General features: G+C 32.3%; 1 protein-coding gene across 1 annotated transcript in view; it reads right to left on the bottom strand.

The window, feature by feature from the left end:
- Nucleotides 1-21,434, bottom strand: part of LOC145261966 (uncharacterized) — a 620,004-nt gene that overhangs the window by 296,066 nt on the left and 302,504 nt on the right. The window contains exons 19-20 of the mRNA XM_080119795.1: nt 16,049-16,171; nt 6,385-6,507 (exon numbers count right to left, since the gene is read on the bottom strand). Coding sequence (XP_079975921.1) covers nt 6,385-6,507; nt 16,049-16,171 — 246 coding nt within the window. The remainder of the gene's footprint in view (nt 1-6,384; nt 6,508-16,048; nt 16,172-21,434) is intronic.

Here is a 21,434-nt window from a genome sequence, read left to right as displayed (position 1 = left end):
TTTAATTAGCTTGGCAACATCACATACAGATATTTGTATATCACATAGTGTGTTTCCTGATACAGGAGGAAATATTGGGGGTTGGCAGCCTTGGTCGCAAAGGGTAGAATTGGCTGCAAAGTTCTTGGCAAAGAGTTTGGCTTTGTCTGATGCTGACGAGATTAACTCAGGTCCATTGATGATAGTTGGGATAGAGCACACGCTTCTGTTCAGGATTCTGTTTGCTATTTGCCAGAACTATTGGGGCCCTAGCCGCTGCTCAGTTACTTTGGACTTGACAGACTGAGCATACAACTCTCTCGCATTCTTTATTACTTTTTTTCCAGTGATGGGAAGCAATTCTCCTTAAGACCACGCTTAAATAACTTTGTACGGGCGCTAGTTCTAGTTGAAATTTTTTGAGCACCATAATTGGAATGCCGTCAGGGCAAGTTGCTTTACTGGAATCAAGGTTTTTGATTAGCTTGGTACCATCACGTTCAGATATTTGTGTGTCGCAGAGCGTGTTTTCAGATACACGTAAAAATACTGGGAGTTGGCGGCCTTGGTCATAAAAGATAGAATTAGTTGCGTTCTTCATTACTTTCTTACAATGGTTGCTGGCAGTCCTGAAAACGGCTTTAGTTTCCATACATCTATTACATTGGAAGCAGTGGAAAAAGTGATTTCTGTGCGCAATAGCAGCAGCACATTCTGCAGAAAACCATGGCTGGCTGTTAGGTTTTTGCTGGAACTTTTTCGAGGGTATGAAATTGTCTATACCTACAATTAACCATTCGGTCAGGTCTGATACTATAGACGACACATCCTTTTTAAACATGGAACGCAGAGGAAGATCCGATATAAATATACGGAAACTATCCCAGTCAGCCATAGTGTATCGATATACTGTACGATGGAGAGGTACGTCTGAGGACTTATTACATTTCATTTTTATCTTAATTGATACAACTGAGTGGTCGGAAGATCCAAGAGGAGACAGAACGGAAACTGAACATAGTTCAGGGCAAGTTGTGAGAAAAAGGTCTAGTTGACTTGCATACTGGCCGTCATTGTCATATATCAAAAAAAAAAAAAAAAAAAAAAAAACGTTCATAAATATTTTTATAACAGTTCAGCGCTTCTACACTATTGGGACGAAATTTCGGAAATCGAAATACTGAATTTCACACGAAAACAATGGTATCTACGTATTCCTTGTATTTTTAAGATTATTATATGAAAAAATTACGAAAATTGATAAGGTAGAAAATTATTTATTAAAGAAAATAGAAACTAGAATTTGATGAAAACGATCGTAAGACACAGAAGATTTCAAAAGGGAGGTAATTTCCCGTTTTGATTTAAAGAAGATCGCGGCAATTTTTTCACCTCCTAACACGATTAAAGTTTTTTTTGTTAATAATTCAGTAATATTCAGGTAATTTTGACTGCATAATTTAGAAGCTACCATTGTAACTTATTAGAATTGAAAAATATCAGTTGAAACTATTGTTTTTTTTATCTGAAAACTCCATTTATCGACTACAAAATTTCTTCCCAATTCTGTAGAAGCTCCAATAGTTCTATTTTTATGTTTGATGTAAAAAAAAAAAAATGACCAACACCTGATGTAAAAGTCCATAATTGGACTGAGGATTGAAACTTTAATCTTTAGAAGAGTTTCTCTTAGAACTGAATTTTATCTAGTACTTCATATGTTACACTACGGATCTTGCAAAAGAATACACCTGATGAAGGTTGGAAGTTACATCGGCCGAAACGTTGTGAAAATAACACTTAAGAAAAGTGCAGTAATTTGAATAATACAAACAATATAAATTGTCAATCCTCATCTCAAAAATTCAGAAACACTTAATATAATGTTTATACTAAGAAATATTTCACATCATTAGAAAATTCATATGCTTTGATATGACACTATTTGAGAAAACAATGAAGTTCTTTTGGGCTCTGGAAGACATACGAAATCTCATATCAGCGTATTTTAGATGTACATACATATGAGATTTTATAATCTATATAATATTCTGCTTGCTTAATCCTTAGTTAGTCCATATGTTATGCTTTGGAAAATCAAAATGCCAAAATTCCAAAAGATCAATTTCACAAAATTTGGACAAAAGTATGAAAGTGACCCCCCTCTAATGTAGCTTCGTTTTCGAATATTATTATAATATATTGTTACGTATGATCATTGTTGTAATGGTGCCAGAAAGGAACTCGTAGTGATTTCGACGTGCAGCAGTTTTTAACTGAAGAAAGAAATCAGCAAACTTTTATGTAAAAAAAAAGGGCACATTTGAAAGAAACGGGTAAAATAAGACAAGAACATTGTCTGCTAAGATGTGCTGGACTGAAGAAGTAGATTAACGATTGTCTCTTATAATGTGATTTTATTATTTGTATTTTGTAGCACAATATCACTTTCTGAGTTATTAATTTATCTCATCTCGATCAATTCTATAGTTAAAATACAACGGGCACGGTTTTCATAGAAATATTAATAAACTCATGTTTGCTGTATGTTATTGGTTTTTCTGTTCAAAAAACTAATTTTTGGCGCTATCTAGAACAATAGCAGTTTTATACAAAACATATTTCTTGGTAAATATATTTCTTATTCTGTGTAATTTCAATGGGTTCGCTTGGTTATTAAATATTTAACCAACTGGTACAAACTAAATATTAGCATTGTGATGGGATGCGTTATCTCTCCAGAACTGTTCGTAATGATATTTGCACTGTGCCACAAACAAGAAAAAGATTCCTTCTATGTAGGCGTTTGTGGATGATATAACCTTAGTCACAAAATTCGGATCACATATGAAACATTTACTTTGGGTTAATCCAATGTAGGTCGATGAGGTGTAACTCACAAAAGTTTAGATAATGGAGCACCTGATCAGTAAGTTTAAGAAAAAAATGGTTGGGTGTGCCTAATTCCTTGATAATTGTGGCATCATTAGTTCATCAATGAAGCTAAAACTTCCAACATCATCTCATGTTGTGCAATATAGATTGGGCAAAGCACAATTTTTCCTAATGCTGCGTGACTCACTAGTGAAGATTTGCCAACCATCCGTAATAACCGATTTTAAATGCAGGGCAAGACAAGCTGTAAAAAAAATGTGAAATCGGCTGAAATTGGATGAAAGAAATAGTTGACATTGATATGTGGAAAAACAGGTTTAGGTCTCCACCCACAGCTTTTGTGGATCGGACAAATAATCTGCAAACCAAAATAAAATGGTTTTGAAAGAAATTCAACGTCTTCCTAATTCCACCGGCATGGCTACAGCTGTAGATACAAAGTAAACAGTGTACATGGATCAAGCGGGAGAGTACAAAGTACGGATACGCTGCATTCCTAAATCATTAGATTTCCTTATGAAGGCTTTCTATACTAACTTACCAACATTAATTAACCTTCATGTCTGGGAGTTAACTACATTCGATTGATCCAAAGCATGTGAGAAAATTGCCAGCCTCAAACATATTCTCATTGGATGCGAGCATGTTCTGAAGAGCTTACACATGGAGACACAATTAACTATTGTAGATTCTTATGGAATCTTTGAAGCGATGTTGAGAGACTGCCATTAAGGTCTCAATGTCACAAGTAGAACGATTAATTTCATTAAAAAAAAAGGCGAATAGTTCAAAGTCTTTGTGTAAAAATAGGCAGAGATTATCACTGTTTAATGGTCGCATAGACTGGCACGTTGTATTCAACTTGGATTTTTATTTTCAACTAAAATAATGTTAACGGATCAGTGTCCTGATATTGTCGTTTGGCCTGTAATTTGAAAAAAGTTTTCATAGCTGAATTAACGGTTCCATTTGAGGAACATTTTGATTGAACTGCAAGTTAGAAATATTTATAAGAATAATGTGTTCGAAATGGTCGGAAAACGATTGTATATCCTATTGAAGTCGGATGACAAAGTTTTCTTGCCAACTCAACCTCCGCATTCTTGAATAATCTTGGTCTTTCCCATCAGACAAGCGGAAATACATAAAGAATATACAAGACAAGGCTTCATCAGCATCAACGCCATAAAATAACGACAATCCAATAAAGTTTGGTAGTATCGTAAAATACTGCTGGGATACTCTGGGTTATTGTTAATGATGGAAACTGACGGTGGTCAAGTGGTTAAGGATACAAACTGACGATCTGGGTGTTCCAAGTTCGAATCTAGTTCATTCCACAAAAAAATCACTTTCACTAAGGATGTTGGCAACCTTCAAGTGGTCCCACTCGTAAGTACCCAATGTCTTTCTAGAAAGAATTCTGACAAGAAAAATATCTGGGAAACCAATGCCAACAATAGAATCATCTGATTCATACGATGATGATGATTTGCTTTGGTCCCTGAATCATACCTGAACCCAAACTGATCATCTGATGAAGACATTGTTGGAAGCAATGCTACAGTAAAAGCAACAGTTATTGTATAAACATTTTAATATCTAATATAATGTTAAGATTACTATAATTTAAAAAAACAATAAGACTAATAAAATGTTAAGAATTCTAAGATTAATACATATTAGGAATATGTTAGACTAATGTTAAGATTACTAAAATGTTAAGACTAGTATTAAGATTACAAAAGTTAAAAGTAATATAATGTTAAAAAATGTAAGGTTAATTTAATGTTAATACTAGTATAATGTTAGTGTTCAGGCTAATATAATGTTAAAAAGGTTAAGATTAGCATGTCAAAACTAATATAATGTTAAGATTAAAATAAAAAATCGAGAAAAGCTATTAGGTTGATAAGAAAGTTCTTACAGATCTTTAAATTTTTATTTCAAATGATGTATTTTCAAATAAGTTTTCGTTATAATACCTTTACTTTATATATCATTTTTAAGAGTATTTTTTGCTCTATCTAATCATTTAAATTATAATCGTTTTAAAGCAATTGTTTTCTTTTCAGAACATTGAATACAAGATGGAAAAAAAGAAAATTCGCACAATTGTCTTATTTCAATTCAAACTAGGCCGAATAGCTGCTAAAACAGCTGAGAATATCAACGAAATGTTTGACCAAGGAATTGCTACTGAACGCACAGTACAATTGTTGTCTAAGAAATTTCATGGCGGCAACAAGGGTCTTGAAGATGATGAGCACAATGATCAGTTATCGAATGTTGACAATGATCAATTAAGAGCCTTAGTCAAAGCCTATCTATGCAGAACTTGCTTCTGAATTAGACATAACGTATACAACGATTTCCATCAATTTGAGAGAGATTGGAAAGACAAAAAAAACTTGATAAATGGGTACCTCATCAATTGAACGACAAACAAAAGAAACGCTGTTATGAAGTGCCATCTTCCCTTCTTTTACACAACAAGAACGACCCGTTTCTCGACCGGGTTGTGATTTGCGACGAAAAGTCGGTCTTTACAACAACCGGCGACATTCATCTTAGTGGTTAGACACTGTTGAAGCTCCACGACACTTCCTGAACCCAGAGATGTACTAAAAGAAGGTCATGTTGACTGTTTGGTGGTCTGTGACTGGTCTAAACCATTACAGTATTTTGAATGCAGGCAAAACCATTACGACGTTGAAGTGCTGTTAACGAATGAATGAAATGCATCAGAAACTTCGACAACATTAGTCGACCGAAAAGGCCCAATTCTTCTCCATGACAATGCCCAACCGCACGTTGCTAAACCGACCTTGCAGAAGTTGAACGAATTAAGGTAAGAAACTTTGCCTCATCCGCCATACTCGTCAGACCTCTCATCTACTGACTTCCACTTTTTCAAGCATCTCGACAACTTTCTGCTTGAGAAATGCTTCAAAACCCTAAGCGATATCAAAAACACCTTCAGCAAATTCATTGTCACCAGAACACAAGATTTTTAAGTTACTGGAAGAAATACACTGCATTGGCATTGATGTGTGTGTTGATTCTGATAGTGCTTAATCAATCGATCAATAAAATTTTGTATGAGCCGGGATATGTTCATCTGAATTTAAAAGTTAAAAACCGCAATAACTTTCTTGTCAACATGATAGAAGGAATGTTTGGTGCTGCGCAGTTAAGCATGTATTGACTATTATTTACAACCGCCATGATAACAAGGAAGTCGTCTATTTGAAATTCTTGATTTTAGATTAATCAAGAATGCTTGTGAGACTTGATGGGTTGGGAAAAGTCGCATAAAAAGCTAATCAATATTCAATCAGATAGCTATGCTAATTTCAAAATCGATAATAAGTGTTTTAAAACAGTTCTGCAAAACTTGTGAGAATTGAAAGTTTGCCAGAATTCGTGCAGTTAAATTGGATAAAATCCAGGGCTTACTCTAAAGTTTTGCTCAAAATGAAAAAAAAAAAAAAAGAAGTAAATACTTACTGAGACAATCTTTACCCCAGGAAAGTTGATAACCAGGTGGGCAGTCACACATGTATGAACCGGGGATGTTGACACAGATACTAGAGCAGCCATGGGTACCCTGAGTAGTGCACTCATCAAAATCTAATGAAAATTGAAATTTTAAATTTGAAATTAGTACATAATACAAATGAATATATATATATATATATATATATATATATATATTGAGTATAAAAGATTAATAACTATAAATTATAAATTAGTTTCAAAAGGATGAACAAACAAAATCGAGTGTACGATCGTTTCAGAAGCGATATTCATTTTATTAAAATTGACAATAAACATTGAAAATAATTGACAAAGATTGGGCTTTTTTAATACAGTCTCCTCATCAGCAAAAAGAGGAGTGGAGTGGGGGGTTTAAGACACCAAAATAAAACTAGCATTCTTGTAGCAAGTAAGACGAACTTTAAAACAAATTTTCTAATGTAACTCAATAAGGACTATCCACCTTACTAACTACAAAAATGCTAGTTTTATTTTGGTGTCTTAAACTCCCCACCCCTCTTTTTGCTGATGAGGAGACTATATTCTATAACACAATCTTTGTTAATTATTTTCAATGTTTATTGTCAATTTTAATAAAATGAATATCGCTTCCGAAACGATCGTACACTCGATTTTATTTTGTTTGCTCATCCTTTTGAAACTGATTTATAATTTACTATCGTTAATCTTTATACTCAATATTAATATAGCTCTAGGATAAATATACCTATTGCGCTTATTATATATCTACAGTATCATGAGCACTGTTCAATTAAAGTATTAATACTTAAAAATAAACTTGGCTCTTTAGACTCCAGGTCTAATTCCCCCTACAATATATATATATATATATATATATATATATATATATATATATATATATATATATATACACACACACACTAGCAGGTTATGCTCAGCCCTTCACTTAAATATATTTCTTATTATTGTAGAACTAATTTTCTATTGAATATTATATTGTACCTAGCATATAGTAGTGATTTGAAAGTTACAACAAAAAGCTGCAGTGCCATCAGCTAGAATCGAAACCAAAACTTTTAGCACTCCAGCCGCGTCTTCTACCGATGTAGCTTTTGAGAGATCGGTAAGAAAGATTTAATATAAAAAAGGATGGTCTATAACAAATAAAATCTGTGTTTGGATGAATAACGCGTACAGACATATGTCGGCAAGTTGAGATACAAACTGTTTATTTCAACTTGCCGGCATATTTTTACTTCTCTCTGCGCATGCCCAAATTCAATCCATTTCTTTAAGTCGTTTAATATTAAATCTTTCTTACCCATCTCTCGATAAATGCATCAGTAAAAGAGGCGGGTGGAGTGCCAAATGTTTTGCTTTCAATTCTAACTGATAGCACATCATTTTTTTTACTTTTGAAATCACTACTATATATTAGGTACAATATAATATTCAATGGAGGATCGGCTCTGTAATAATATATACGAAATCTGCAGGAATTAAAATATATTTAAGCATATTTTAAGCTGGGCGCCTCCCTTCTAGTATATATAAGAGAGAGAGAGAGAGAGAGAGAGAAGGGAGAGAAAAAATACAAGTCTCAGGACAGATAAAAACCAGAAAGATTTCTTATGCCCACTTACGAAAAGTAAAATCAAGATGTAATACATTTTCATAATTTTGATAAAACCTTATCACACTTCGTTCTAGAAAATGTTTAAAATTAAGTAGCCTTAAGAAAAACTAAAATTCAAAGAATTTTGCTTTATTGGAATTTTATGCACAGATGTAAACAATAATATATATGTCTACTCACTTTTACTATTATACATACATACACTCATATATATATATATATATATATATATATATATATATATATATATATATATATATATATATATAATAGTAACATCTATATATCTATGAAAGTGAAATTGTGTGTTTGTATGTGTTCATTTTCCTACCAAACTACTCTGTCAATTTTCAGTCTACAGACTCGAGATTTGACATAAGGGGTATTGAGATTTGGCAAAATCTTTTTAATCGGTTTTAAGCCAGAAATTTGTCTGTCAACGGGTCAAAGTTCAAAGATTTGACCTTGGGAAACGCTACCAAAATTTTGGGTCTAAACACTTGAAATTTTAGATGTAGGTTACTTGGATATGAACCAAACTTTTTACTTCGATTTGAACTCTAACAAGAAATGTTAAGGGGTGTAAATTGGAGTAAAAGTCTAAAAGATTTGCCCTCTGCGATCTCTACCAAATCACTCAGTCAATTTTTGATCTAAACATTTAAAAAATTTTACAAAGTGTATTCAGACATAAGGCAAGCTTTTTGATCGGGTTCTTGCTGAAAATTTGGCTGCCAAGGGATTAAAGTTTAAAAGATTTGACCTATTTTGGGTCTAAACATTCGAAATTTTACATAAAGGGTATTCAGACACACAGCAAGCTTTTTAATCAGTTTTTGGGCGAGAATTTTGCTGTCAAGAGGTCAAAGTTGAAAGAATTGACCTTTGCAGATTCTACGAAATTCCTCCGCCAATTTTGGGTCTAAACACTTGAAATTTTAGATGTAGATTACTTGAACATGAGTCAAACTTTTATATATATATATATATATATATATATATATATATATATATATATATATATATATATATATATATAATAGAATATAAAGCTGAACGTCTGTGTGTGTCTGGTCACGAATTGGCTCCTATATGTTTGACTATTATAGAAAACTGATCACATATAATGATAGAAGATGTATCGAGACACAGGAATGGGTATGTTTGATCTGGCATAATGATGATTCATTAAAATTGTAGGGTATACGTACGCGCCTGGTCCACAAAGTATGGAAATAATAAATTTAAAAATTAAAAAAAAACGTTTACAAGTTTTTTTTTATATAGATGTACATAAGAATACTTTGATAAGTATGTTTCAACTTAAATAGGGATTGTATAATAAAATTGTGGGGTCTGCGTTCGTGCCTAGCCTCCATAGAATGGAAATAGGCACAAACTTTAATAAAGACTTTTTATATCTATCTGCGTAAGTATACTTTAATAATTATGTTTCAGTTTGAAGAAATATGGTATAATAAAATTATGGGGTGTTTGTTCGCGCATGACCTCCATAGAATGGAAATATGTCACAAAGTTTAACAAGGTTTTTTAATATAGATCCACAGAATATTGTGATAAGTGTCTCAGTGTGAACAGGTATGATATAATAAATTATGGGGTTTATCTATTTTATTTTTACTTTCATCATATTTTGCTTTGGTTTTGATACCCCCAAATTCGAAGCTATCTCTTTACAACCCTTCCTTTTCATAACCTATCATACTTTCATAAATCAGAGTCCATTTTCTGTGGGCTGTTTTTGAATCCAGTCAACGATGGGTACTTTTGCTAGTATATATATATATATATATATATATATATATATATATATATATATATATATATATATATATATATATATATATATATATATATATATATATATATAGAGAGAGAGAGAGAGAGAGAGAGAGAGAGAGAACATGAAATAAGAATTACGATTAAGTTTACCAAGATAATCCAAGATGGCAAATCAAGGTATATTATAAATATTAAAGAGTAAATATTTATAAAGTAATCTCAACCAGATGTAAAAGCTCGAAAAAAACAAAACAAATAGGAAACAGGGCTAATAATAAGAACAAGTAGTTAATAAAACATATTAAAAAAAAACACTTTGGAAAAGAGTTAAAAACATATTCAATTTTAAAAAGGAAGCACAGAATAAGTGGATAGTCCTTAATCCACGGAGTTTCAAAGAAATACTTTCCTATATATATATATCTACATATGCACATAAGGTTATGAACAGTACATAGAGCCCGAGCAAAGCCAGGCTGAACTGCTAGTCTTATTGAAAATTAATTCAAATTCTCATAAAAACATTAAAAACCTGTAAAGAAAGTATGCAGAATTTTTAATTATCAGACAAGGAGTACAGATAAACTGGAAAGATCTTATTCCACGGAGTTTCGAAAAATGTAATTCTTCTCACCAGTTTTCAAAATATACAATAAATTTTGCAGATTAGTGTATGAAAAAAAAAAACTATGAATATGAATTGAATCATGTTTGCATGAAAAAAAGTTTTAACAGTTTGTGAAAGTTTCTAAAGTTTTATACCGATTATGAAAACAGAAAAAAGGGGAAAAAATTATATAACTATAAAAGGATATGGTAAAAATGTATTGAATAAGGAGGTAAAATCCAAGAACACACACACACATACGTCTGAAGAATTCTTGTTTCCGCATTTGAATATGAACTGTAAAGAAATCCCTTGTTGTGCACTGGCATTCTTAGACAGTTCTCATTCCATTTAAACTGAATGTTATGACATAGATTAGCAATTTTGCAACTTAATATCCTTGGGGAGAAACAATACAATTGATGAGTGTTGCATTCTTATAAACTGGACATTACCATTTGAATAGCGTCCGTTGTTTTACAGACCGAGATTCTTTGATAGTTTTTATTTCTTGTCAGCAAAAAGTTTTGAAAATAAGAAAAAAAATGAAATAGCTAAGTGTAGTGGTATGAATTAAATTGATATCGTAAAACAAAACAAAAAAAGAAAACATAATTTTCAGACAAAATTTCATTATATGAAAAGAAAGAAAACAGTTTTGTTTTTGTGGAGGCAACATAGAAAATAGTGATAATTCTAATCTATATAATAATATGCTGAGTCATTTCACGCTTGTTATCTCATTTCACCACATTTTTCAGAAATGAAATCGTCCAATTAGCAATGATGGCAATTAGTGATTAACCAATTAACCAATTACTTAATTTTCTTGCCTCCCCACGAGAGTAGAGTTAGACACAAGGTCGGTTTTTAATGTGAGGAAAACCCAGCTCCCCAAACAGGGGCACTCTGGATAGGAACAAAAATTAAAATTGTCTCGGTTATGAAGGATTTCTCCTCCACTGACCGAGGACAGAAAATATAAAGTGTAGTATCAGAACAGATACTACACTTTATTCCTAGTCGAAAGGCCAAAAGGTATAAGTTGTTTCAATATCAAATCATGCTTTTCGGTAGACTAAAACAGTGTAATTTAAAATAAATACTAGACCTTTTAGCCTTTTAGTGTTTGTTTCAGAATAAATGTTGACTTATATTGGCAGTTCAATTATTCTCTCAATCACATTCAGTTCTTGTATTAGTAAGTGGAAAATAGTTGAGGTAGCAGGTTCAGTTCAAAGGAGAAAGCCAAGAAAAATATAGGGAAAAGTGATAAAAATGAATCTAAGGGAACGAGGGCTAAATAAAGACCTGGCCAGAGAGACTACTTTGTAAGTCAAGTTTATAAGGCCACCCAACGAATGCCAGAATGAAAGAAGAAGAAGAAGAAGAAGAAGAAGAAGAAGAAGAAGAAGAAGAAGAAGAAAGAGATTTGTTCTCAATAATAAGTCCGTCAGTTTCTGGGTCATTTATGTGGTTCTTCACCAGTTGGACTGAGATATTTGCCTGAATAGTACCTAGGAGCTCCACCTTTCTCTCGGGTTTTTGCTTCCTGACTTTTGGGCTGATGGGAGTAAGTCCATTGCTTACTGCCTGAGGTGTCCTGATCAGAGAATGCTGACAGAGTCAGCCAAGTAATTTTTGCTAGGCTTTAAGTGTTTCTCTTTTGGGGATGTTGGATTGATTCTTCCCACCTTCCGACCTTGTGTTACATCTTCCTGCAGCAAGAAGCAAGCAAATAACTATCCTCTCCACATTTCTATTGTATAAGGGATGGTCTTCTCATTGCTTAGGTTGCGAGGAGGCTTGGGTAGAAATACCTGTGAAGGATTTATTCTTATTAGGTTGACAAGTTCTAGATCATTTACATGCGTTTCAACCTACCAAACTGAGGTATTTGCCTAGGTAGTATCTAGGAGGCCCACCTTCCCAGGCCTTGCCTCCTGGCTTTCGGGGGAGGTAAGTTCATTGATCAGAGAATGCTGACGCGGCTGTCCAGGCAACTTTTACTAGGCTAGAGTGCTTCTTCTTTAGGGGGACTGGCTTAACTATCCCCACTTTCCGACCTTGTGTCACATCCTTCTGCAGTGGGAAGCAAGTAAATAACTATCCTGTTCACATGCCAAAAATATTACAACAATGTAATTATGAATATGTTTCAATATATTGATTAATGTTCTGTGATTTGATTTTATAGGATCAAATTTCTTGATGTAAAAATTTTGCCAAAATTGTGCAAATTTTCTTTTTGAAAAAAAAAGAAAAATTAATATATCGCACCATCAATATTTGAATCATAAAGTCAAGAATGACAAGCAATAAGTTTTTTTTTTTCATATTTGTAATATTTTTTATGATTTGCTACAAGCATTTTTTTTTTTGTTATTTGTTATTCAAATTTTTTCAAAACTTTTTGCTTTGGAATAATATGAGAATCACAGAATGGATACGTAAAGGGAGTCTAACAGAAAAGTATAGTTCTGATGAACTCAGGGGAAGATTAAATTTAGATAGTATATGAAGATGTGTGCAGAAGAGTAGACTTTGATGGTATGGTCGCATTGAAAGAATGTATGAGAGTTCTTGGGTGGGACGATGGAGAACATTTGAGGTAGCAGGGTTAGTTCAGAGGAGAAGGTCAAGATAAATATGAAAGAAAGTAATACAAATAGACCTAAGAGAAAGAGGGATAAATAAAGACTTGTCTAAAGGTAAGTTATATTGTAAGTAAAACGACGACCATGATGATAGTAGTGGTGATGAAAGAAGTACAACATAACCACGTTGACACACTGGCTCTTGTTAGATCACCGAAGTTAAGCAACTTTGAGCTTGGCCAGAAGTAGATGGGAATACCAGGCACTGTATGGAGGAGGACGTTTATACCTTGCAAGAACTGTAAAAAACTATCATTGTCATCTGTCTTGACCGAAATATGCATGCGACTGAGGACAACTTGTGAATTTGATACTCCTATGAGACTTCCTCCTTTACAGGAAACTGATTCAACCCACCTATGGTAAGTCCTTCTGTGTGTTGATGAAATTGATGATAAAAGATAAAACTACAAAGTTCTGAGTGATATTTTGTATAAACAGCAGAAAAATACTTACATAAACTACTTAGTGCCAAATGATTATATATTCCTTATTATCTACAATTTTTAGACTTATCTCGGGTTATGTCATCAGGGTTCTTGTGACGTCAGAGTGAGATGGAATTAAAGTTTTTGAAGAAATCAGTGTTAGAATTCTAAGAATGATAAAAGTCAAAGTCGTTTTTGTTTTAGCTCAAAAGGAGCAGCAGACTGTCTGAATATTCAAAGACTCAAAGACTTTAAAATAAATCAGAATTGGATATTTTGGAATTCTCAAAGTTGGAATTAGAGTAAGAATTTTTGGACTTTTATCATTGAATTGTATTAAACAGATATCTTAATCTCTGAAAATATTAACAGACAGTCTTAAAATTGTAAAACTTTAAAGTAAGGAATTGGAATCGGACATTCTGGAATTCTAGGTGTTAGATTTAGATCTTATACCTTCTGACTCCACAACTCTGATTGTTTCAGCCGTTTTACTCTCTAGTCTGTGTCAAACTCCAGAACTGTCGAAACGTTTATTGAAACCTTAGGGCACACCCGGCTTATCAGGTAAAATATAAGAATTGACTAAATTGAATGAAACTAAAATGTTTTTTATAGAAGCATTTTATATGAAGTTTGTGCTTTCAGACAAAAAAATATGTTTACTTCTTAAAAAGTATTAGTCTTTAGCATTAGTAATCTTCTAGTATTTATTTGGAGGAGAAAATAAAAAGGGAAAATAAGACTTTGATTTTTTAAGAATCAGATCAAATAATACACTTGGGAATGGACGTCTAAATACTAGTGCATGTACCTTTTCGACCTTCCACGTAAGAGTCAAAATGTAAACATGTAAATCCACTAGGATCCTATTTTATGGCATAACGAGTTGCCACTCACGACGAAAAAGTGATCCTGTTTTAAGGAGGGTCATGAGATTCCAGTCAACTAATTCATGGCTCTGCCAACAGGGCAGATCCCCCGACCCCAGGAAGGGGGGGACTTGATTATGAGAACTTATCAAAGTAAAATTAAAAAAAGAAAAATGTGTATATATATGTATGTGTGTGTGTGTGTGTGTGTGTGTTTACTCCATTATATCTGATAATTACAAAAAATGCATTATTTTCAATGGTTAAAAAAGATCTATTATATCATATTAAAAAAGAGCCATTATTTTTAATAGTGACAAAAAAGATCGGTTATTTTTAATAGTTGTAAAAAACTTTTTTTAATTTATTTTTATATAGGCATCACCACATTATCAAGGCCAAGAGGCCACTCAAGGATAAGGGTTAAAGAGTGTACAGTAGAAATTGGACAATATAGTAATCATTAGTAATGAAAATTTGGTAAATTTGATAACTTATATGGAACGGCTCATCAAGAACTTATTTACATTAGACTTGAAGACAACCATATTGTAGTCAGCCGGAAAGCAGGAAAACGGAAGACAATTCCACAGGCGTGCAGTTCTAAGAAAGAAGCTTTGTTCATGGAATCTACGTTTAGGTTTAGGCACAGATAAAGAGTGGGGGGAATTTTTGATAGTGTTTACAGCTAGACGAGTGTTTCTTGTGAAAGTTTGGTGAGGGGGGACCATAGATTGAACCTCAGTCGAACACTTTCCATGAAAATAACGATACATCAGAGACAAACTCGCAACATCTCTTCTGTGAGATAGAGGTTGCAAGGAAGAGAAAAGGACATCTCCTACGAGGCTACGAAGTCTATTTTGAACTCTATCAAGGCAGGCCAAGTCCTTCTAGCAGCTCCTGCCCAGATGTGGCAACAGTATTCCATCCTTGGACGTACCTGGCTCTTATATAGATAGAGAATAGCATCAGCAGTGAGATATCTACCGGATCGATAGAAAGATCCCACCATTTTTCCAGCAGCCTTGGCAACAGATTTGATGTACGTGTTCCATTTAAGATCAGGAGTAATGGTCAAGCCAAGAAGCTTGTCAAAACGAGGCCTTCTGAAAACGAGAGCCATTCATTTCCATTGATGCCAGATGTGGATCAGAATGTAGATGATGTAAAGAGAGAAGCTTGGTTTTAGATGCATTAAAAGTAACCAGCCACTCCTTAGCCCATTGTACTACGTGCTCAAGATCAGAGGAGAGAGAATTGGAGAGAACTTGGTCGTTTACTGTCTTAGATGTGCTACCATAAATGGTAGTGTCGTCAGCATAAATGTCTACAAATGATGTAAGGATGTGATTTGGAAGATCATTAATGTAGATTAGGAAAAGAGTTGGGCCCATTAGTTACAAAAAAGATTAATTATTTTTAATGGTTAAAAAAGATCTATTATTTTTGATAGTTAAAAAAGATCCATTAATAATTACAAAGAGATCCATTTTTTAATAGTTAAAAGAACATTTGTATAGTTACAAAAATCTATTGTTTTTAATAGTTATAAAAAAATCCGTTACTTTTACTAATTACAAAAAAAATCATTATTTTTAATAGTTACAAAAAATCCATCATTTTTAATAGTTATAAAAAATGTGTACCTTCACATGTGTAACCGTCTTTATTCATTGTGAATCCAGATTTACAGAAACAGCGAAAAGATCCGTGCGTATTTTTACACACTTGGTGACACACTGTTTTATTCTCGTGGCATTCGTTTATATCTGAAAAATAAACAAAACAGAAAAAATTAAATTAATGATGAAATGTTCCTACTTTTTTAACATGAATTCAATTCTTTTAACAAAAATTCATTTTCAATTTTTATTACATATTTGTAAAGAAATTTGCATTTTTAAAAAACGTTTCCTACATTTTTAAAAAAATAATTTTTGGGGTTATTTTTCATGAAAGATATTTTTTTACATTTTTATAAAGGAGTTTTGTTACATTTTTATAAAAAAAACTTAAAAAATATGTTTGTTAAAATTTTAAAGGATTTTTGTTTCATTTTGTATATAAAGAATGTATTCGTTACTTTTTATAAAGTATTATATGTTGGATATTTATGAAGGAATTTTTTGTTATTTTCATAAGAATTTTTGTTTTATTTTTATAAAGGATATTTCGGTTACATTTTTAAAAATGAAGTCTTTTGTTATCTATATATATAAAAGCCAAACGTCTGTGTGTATGTATGTTTGTTTGTAACGCTAAAACTTTTGAAAGACACAACCAGACTTGACAAATTTGGTATCATATCGAAGCCCCATCACCCGGATGACAAATATCGAAATTTCACGTCAAACGGACCGCTAGAAGTTGGTCAACTGATCAGTTATCTCCGAGGGGGGCCCCAAAAAACCTGTCATTATCTATATATATAAAAGACAAATGTTTGTTTGTAACGCTAAAACTTGAGATGAAAGATTCCTCTCCCCTAAGAATAAAACATATGTTCAATATCTGCTTTTGTTTTTTCATTGTTTATACAGTCCCGAGCAACGCCGGGTAGCCCTGCTAGTATTTTTATAAAGGATTTTTGTTTCATTTTTCCATCATTTCAAGTTTTTGTTATATTTTGATAAAGAACTTTTTTGGATATTTTTGTAGAGAAATCTTTTGTTACATTTTTATAAAGGATTTTTGTTATACTTTTATTAAAAACTCTGTAAAAAATGTTTGTTACATTTTAAAAGGACTTTTTGGTGCATTTTTTTATAGCAAATATTTTTGTTAATTTTTATAAATGATTTTTGTTACATTTTTATAAATGATTTTTGTTACATTTTTATAAATGATTTTTGTTACATTTTTATAAATGATTTTTGTTACATTTTTATAAATGATTTTTGTTACATTTTTATAAAGGTACTAGCTGTACCCTGCCACGCGTTGCAGTGGCTCAATTTGGTGTAATGTAAAAATTTAATAAAAAGAGAAAAATACATGTTTCTTATATTCTTAGTACAGCAATCCACTCCAAAAAGTGAAAAAGAAGGCGAAAATGAAAAAAAATGGTACTCTCGCAAAATTTGATCTGGATCCTCATGATGTCAATCATTCATGGTTTGGACTCGACCAACAATCAGTGGATGAAGCCGAACGTAGCAAAAATGTTGAAACGCTAAATGTTTTTTTTGTTGTTGTTTTCTGTATACAAAAATGTGAGTTAGTAATTGATATTTGAGTGATGGGGGGAGGGGGGTTACTATACACAGATTCGAAAAAGTTGTCCAAAAACAAATAAATGAAAGCAAAGGTAAGGTAAGTTACCTTTCTACCTAACTGGATAATTGTTTAGTGTTTTTACGTAATGTAAAATGTTTAATCGGCTCGAAAAACAGAAATTGTCGCAGACTCTGTTGTATACGTTAAGTTTGGGAAAGTAAGTTGAAAACTAAAAACTATACACAACAGTGTCTGAAACCCCACAAATATATGTTACCATGACATAGGCTGGCATAATCGGTGGGTTTCTGACAGTATTTTGTATAGTTTTTTAGTTTTAACTCACTTTCTCTAACTTAAAGTAATCAACAGTGTCCGCCACCATTTGTAGCTTTCAAATACACCGATAAACACTGTTTTTCAAGCCGACTAAACGTTACATTAAATGAAAAGTGTTCATATTACTAAACACAGATACAAAGAAGTTGTCAAAAAATAAATATATAACAAATAAATGTTATCAAAGGCAAGAAAAGTAAATGTTCTACCTAACTGGATAAGATTTTAGTGTTTTTATGTAATGTATAATCGGTTCAAAAACATTCAATGTTTATCGGTATATCTGAAAAATACAAATGGCAGCAGACTGTATCGAACATGTTAAGTTCGGGGAAATTTTGGGAAAATGAGTTTAAACTAAAAAACTATACAAAATACTGTTAGGAACTCACTCAATATATGTTACCATGACGTAGGCTGGCATATAATCTGTGGTTTTAAACTTTTGCTCGATACAGGTGACAACTTTTAAAAGTCCCTTTTAGTGATTACCTGGTTTGAGGATATTTGTACAATTAAACGGCAAATCTGCTCCAAAAAATCCAGTATTATTTTACTGTAAGGTTAAAGTACAGAATAGGTACAAAACACCCTCCCCTCCCCATTTTAAGAATGGCTTTTTAAATAATAACGTTATTATTTCAGCACGGATCACTCTCTGCATGAGTATCATAAAAATTAATACAAATAATACTTATCTCAAAAAGTGAAAGGCTCATTTCTACCGGAAATGAAATGGGTACAATCTCGGAGTTACGAAAAATATTTTCATTTATAATTTAATATTTTTATAATTCGCAATGTTAAATTATTTTAATAACATGCAAACATTCTTTGACTTTAAAAATAGATTTTCTGAAAATTTCGATTAAATTGGTAACGTAGAAATATGGTTTTATTCACTTTTAACGAACCAAAAATTACATTTTTATATATATATAGATTTTATGTTATTTGCATAAGGATTTTTGTTTTATTTTTATAAAAGATATTTTAGTTAAATTTTTAAAAATGAATTTTTTGGTTACTTTTCTAAAGGATTTTTGTTGCATTTTATGTTTGTTTTTATATTTTAATAAAGGACTTTTTGGGGATATTTTTATAGAGAACATTTTTTACACTTTTTTATATGATCTAGTTTGATCCAAGAAGATTTACCCTCCTGATATGCCCCGTGAAAGGACTATATTTGTTTGAAGAAGCTGAGTGGGCTTTGCTACTCTTTTGAGTAATAATCTGGTTAATCGCCTTTCTGAACGAGTGTTAGTGGTCAAAGCTGGTATTCCTTAGCATGAAGCTTGTGGCATACCTTTCGAGTCTCTCCCAGGTGGCTCTACTAATCGTATTTATGGCTTAACCAGCCAAACATATTCTAGTAAAGAGGAAGAATCTGGATGTGTTCATATTCATTACATTACCAGGCATTAACCCTGTATTCAGGGCGTTTAACTTATCCCTGATCACCTGAGGCACCTTCACACGAGAAATATGAACTAGTCTGGTTATTACTATTTTTGTATCAGACCACTGTGCCCTTCTCAGAAGAGTTAGTTTACCCCACATTTCGGCCTTCTCCAACATTTGGCTGCAGGTGAAAGCAATTTAACAGAATCGCAATGTGCAATTTCAAGTAATAAAATAAAAGTAAAACCCATATTTCTTTTTGATTGATATCAAGCGTGAATGCAGACCCCACAATATTATTGTTGTAAATAAAATAAAAGTAAAACGTATTTTATGTTTATTGATGTTAATTAATTTAATATTCTCCATTTCTAAACATAGTCCAGGTTTTGATATTTGAAATGAAACAAATTCCGCAAAGTATTTATTATGTTTAAAAATTGTGACTGACAGACGGACAGACAAAATCCTTATTTAAATAAGATATAATTACGTTTTATTCTTCAACCATGTTTTTATCTCTCTCTCTCTCTCTCTCTCTCTCTCTCTCTCTCTCTCTCTCTCTCTCTCATTTATAACATGCATGCTTAAATGTTATCATAGGTCTTGATACATTCAACGACGCGACCATCATCTATAACTCATTGAAACCATGTCATACAAGTAATATGGTGAATATAGCACTTGCAAAATGGTGACCCTCGGTTATTATCAACATCATCACACAAACCACCTTAAAGTAATTACAATAAGTCTAAAAGCTTATATATGTATGAAAACTTATCAACTGAGAACATTTCAAAAGCTAATCATCAATGTGACCCATTAAAAATGTATAATTTATGTATCGGAATTTGAATTCTTCAGACTATTATTTGCATTTTGGTTTCTATTTTCACAACGTGTTCACCGATCTAACCCCTGACCGTTTTCAGACGCATCTTTTACTAAAAAATCAGGACGCCTGGCACTGCTCGGTTATAAAATACGATTGAATATTTGAATTTATGCAGATTTCCAATTTATTATTATAGAACCAATGCTCTAGTAATTATTATATTGTACCCAAAATATAGTAGTGGTCGCCTGGCATGACTCGGTCGTAAAATACATTTAAATATGATATTTGAATTGATGCAGACTATATAATATATAAAGTAGTAATTTCAAAAGTAAAAAAAATATGACTTTGGTGCCATCAGCTAGAATTTAAACCAAAACATATAGGACTCTAGCCTTAGTTGTTACCATTTGAGTTATCGTGTGATAGATAAGAAATACTTAAACTGAACCGACCTTAATGTATAAATGTATATTTGCGTATACGTACAAGAGCACTTTAAGTCGACTTACGCCTGCCACGTTCCAATTTTTTTTCAATTTTGACCTTTTAGCAGACAGTTTCACTGGTCAAAGATCAAATCGAATTTGTTGCTATTACATTCCAATTTCCATGCCTGCATACTAATGCATAGGTTTGAGTGCAATACTATATATGAGGTATTATTAGATTTTTTTATTTTTATTGCTTTTAATGGAAATCGCTCCAGAAAAGGCGTGAAGCCACTTGATGTAAGGAACTAACAAGGACAAAAGATGATTATCGCAAAGACAGGAAATGCCTATTGGCGTTAGTATTGCAAAAACAAAGGCTTTAGGTAGAAGGAAGACAGTCAGCAAGAAGAAAGTTCTACAAGAAATTCTTGAAAAGAAGCTATTGGTATGGAAACAGCGATTTGATATCTCTTTAGACAAAGTTTGGTTTGCATGAAATAATATTTTTATCATTCCATCTAATCATTCCATTATTAAGAGATAAACAAACTGTTTATCATTTTTCTGTAGTTTTTATTCATTTAAAACAATAAAAAGCATTTTTGTTTTCAGAAATGAGAATCGATTCTACAGATAATGGCAGCTATTTCCAGACTGCAAAACAACTGATACGAATAAAGTATATTTTTAGATTCCATGATTTTCTTCAGGACAAAACTTTATCTAATGTCAAAGATAAAAATCCTTTTTTATTGGTTACTTATTTGAGGTCTTTTTTAACCGGCCAGTTGTGTGTAG

The sequence above is a fragment of the Euprymna scolopes genome, chromosome 3 (assembly GCF_053919585.1).
Source record: "Euprymna scolopes isolate OS-2025 chromosome 3, ASM5391958v1, whole genome shotgun sequence".
NCBI lineage: Eukaryota > Metazoa > Mollusca > Cephalopoda > Sepiida > Sepiolidae > Euprymna > Euprymna scolopes.
Note: the sequence above shows the minus strand (reverse complement) of the source record. Positions and strands in the feature narration are given on the sequence as shown.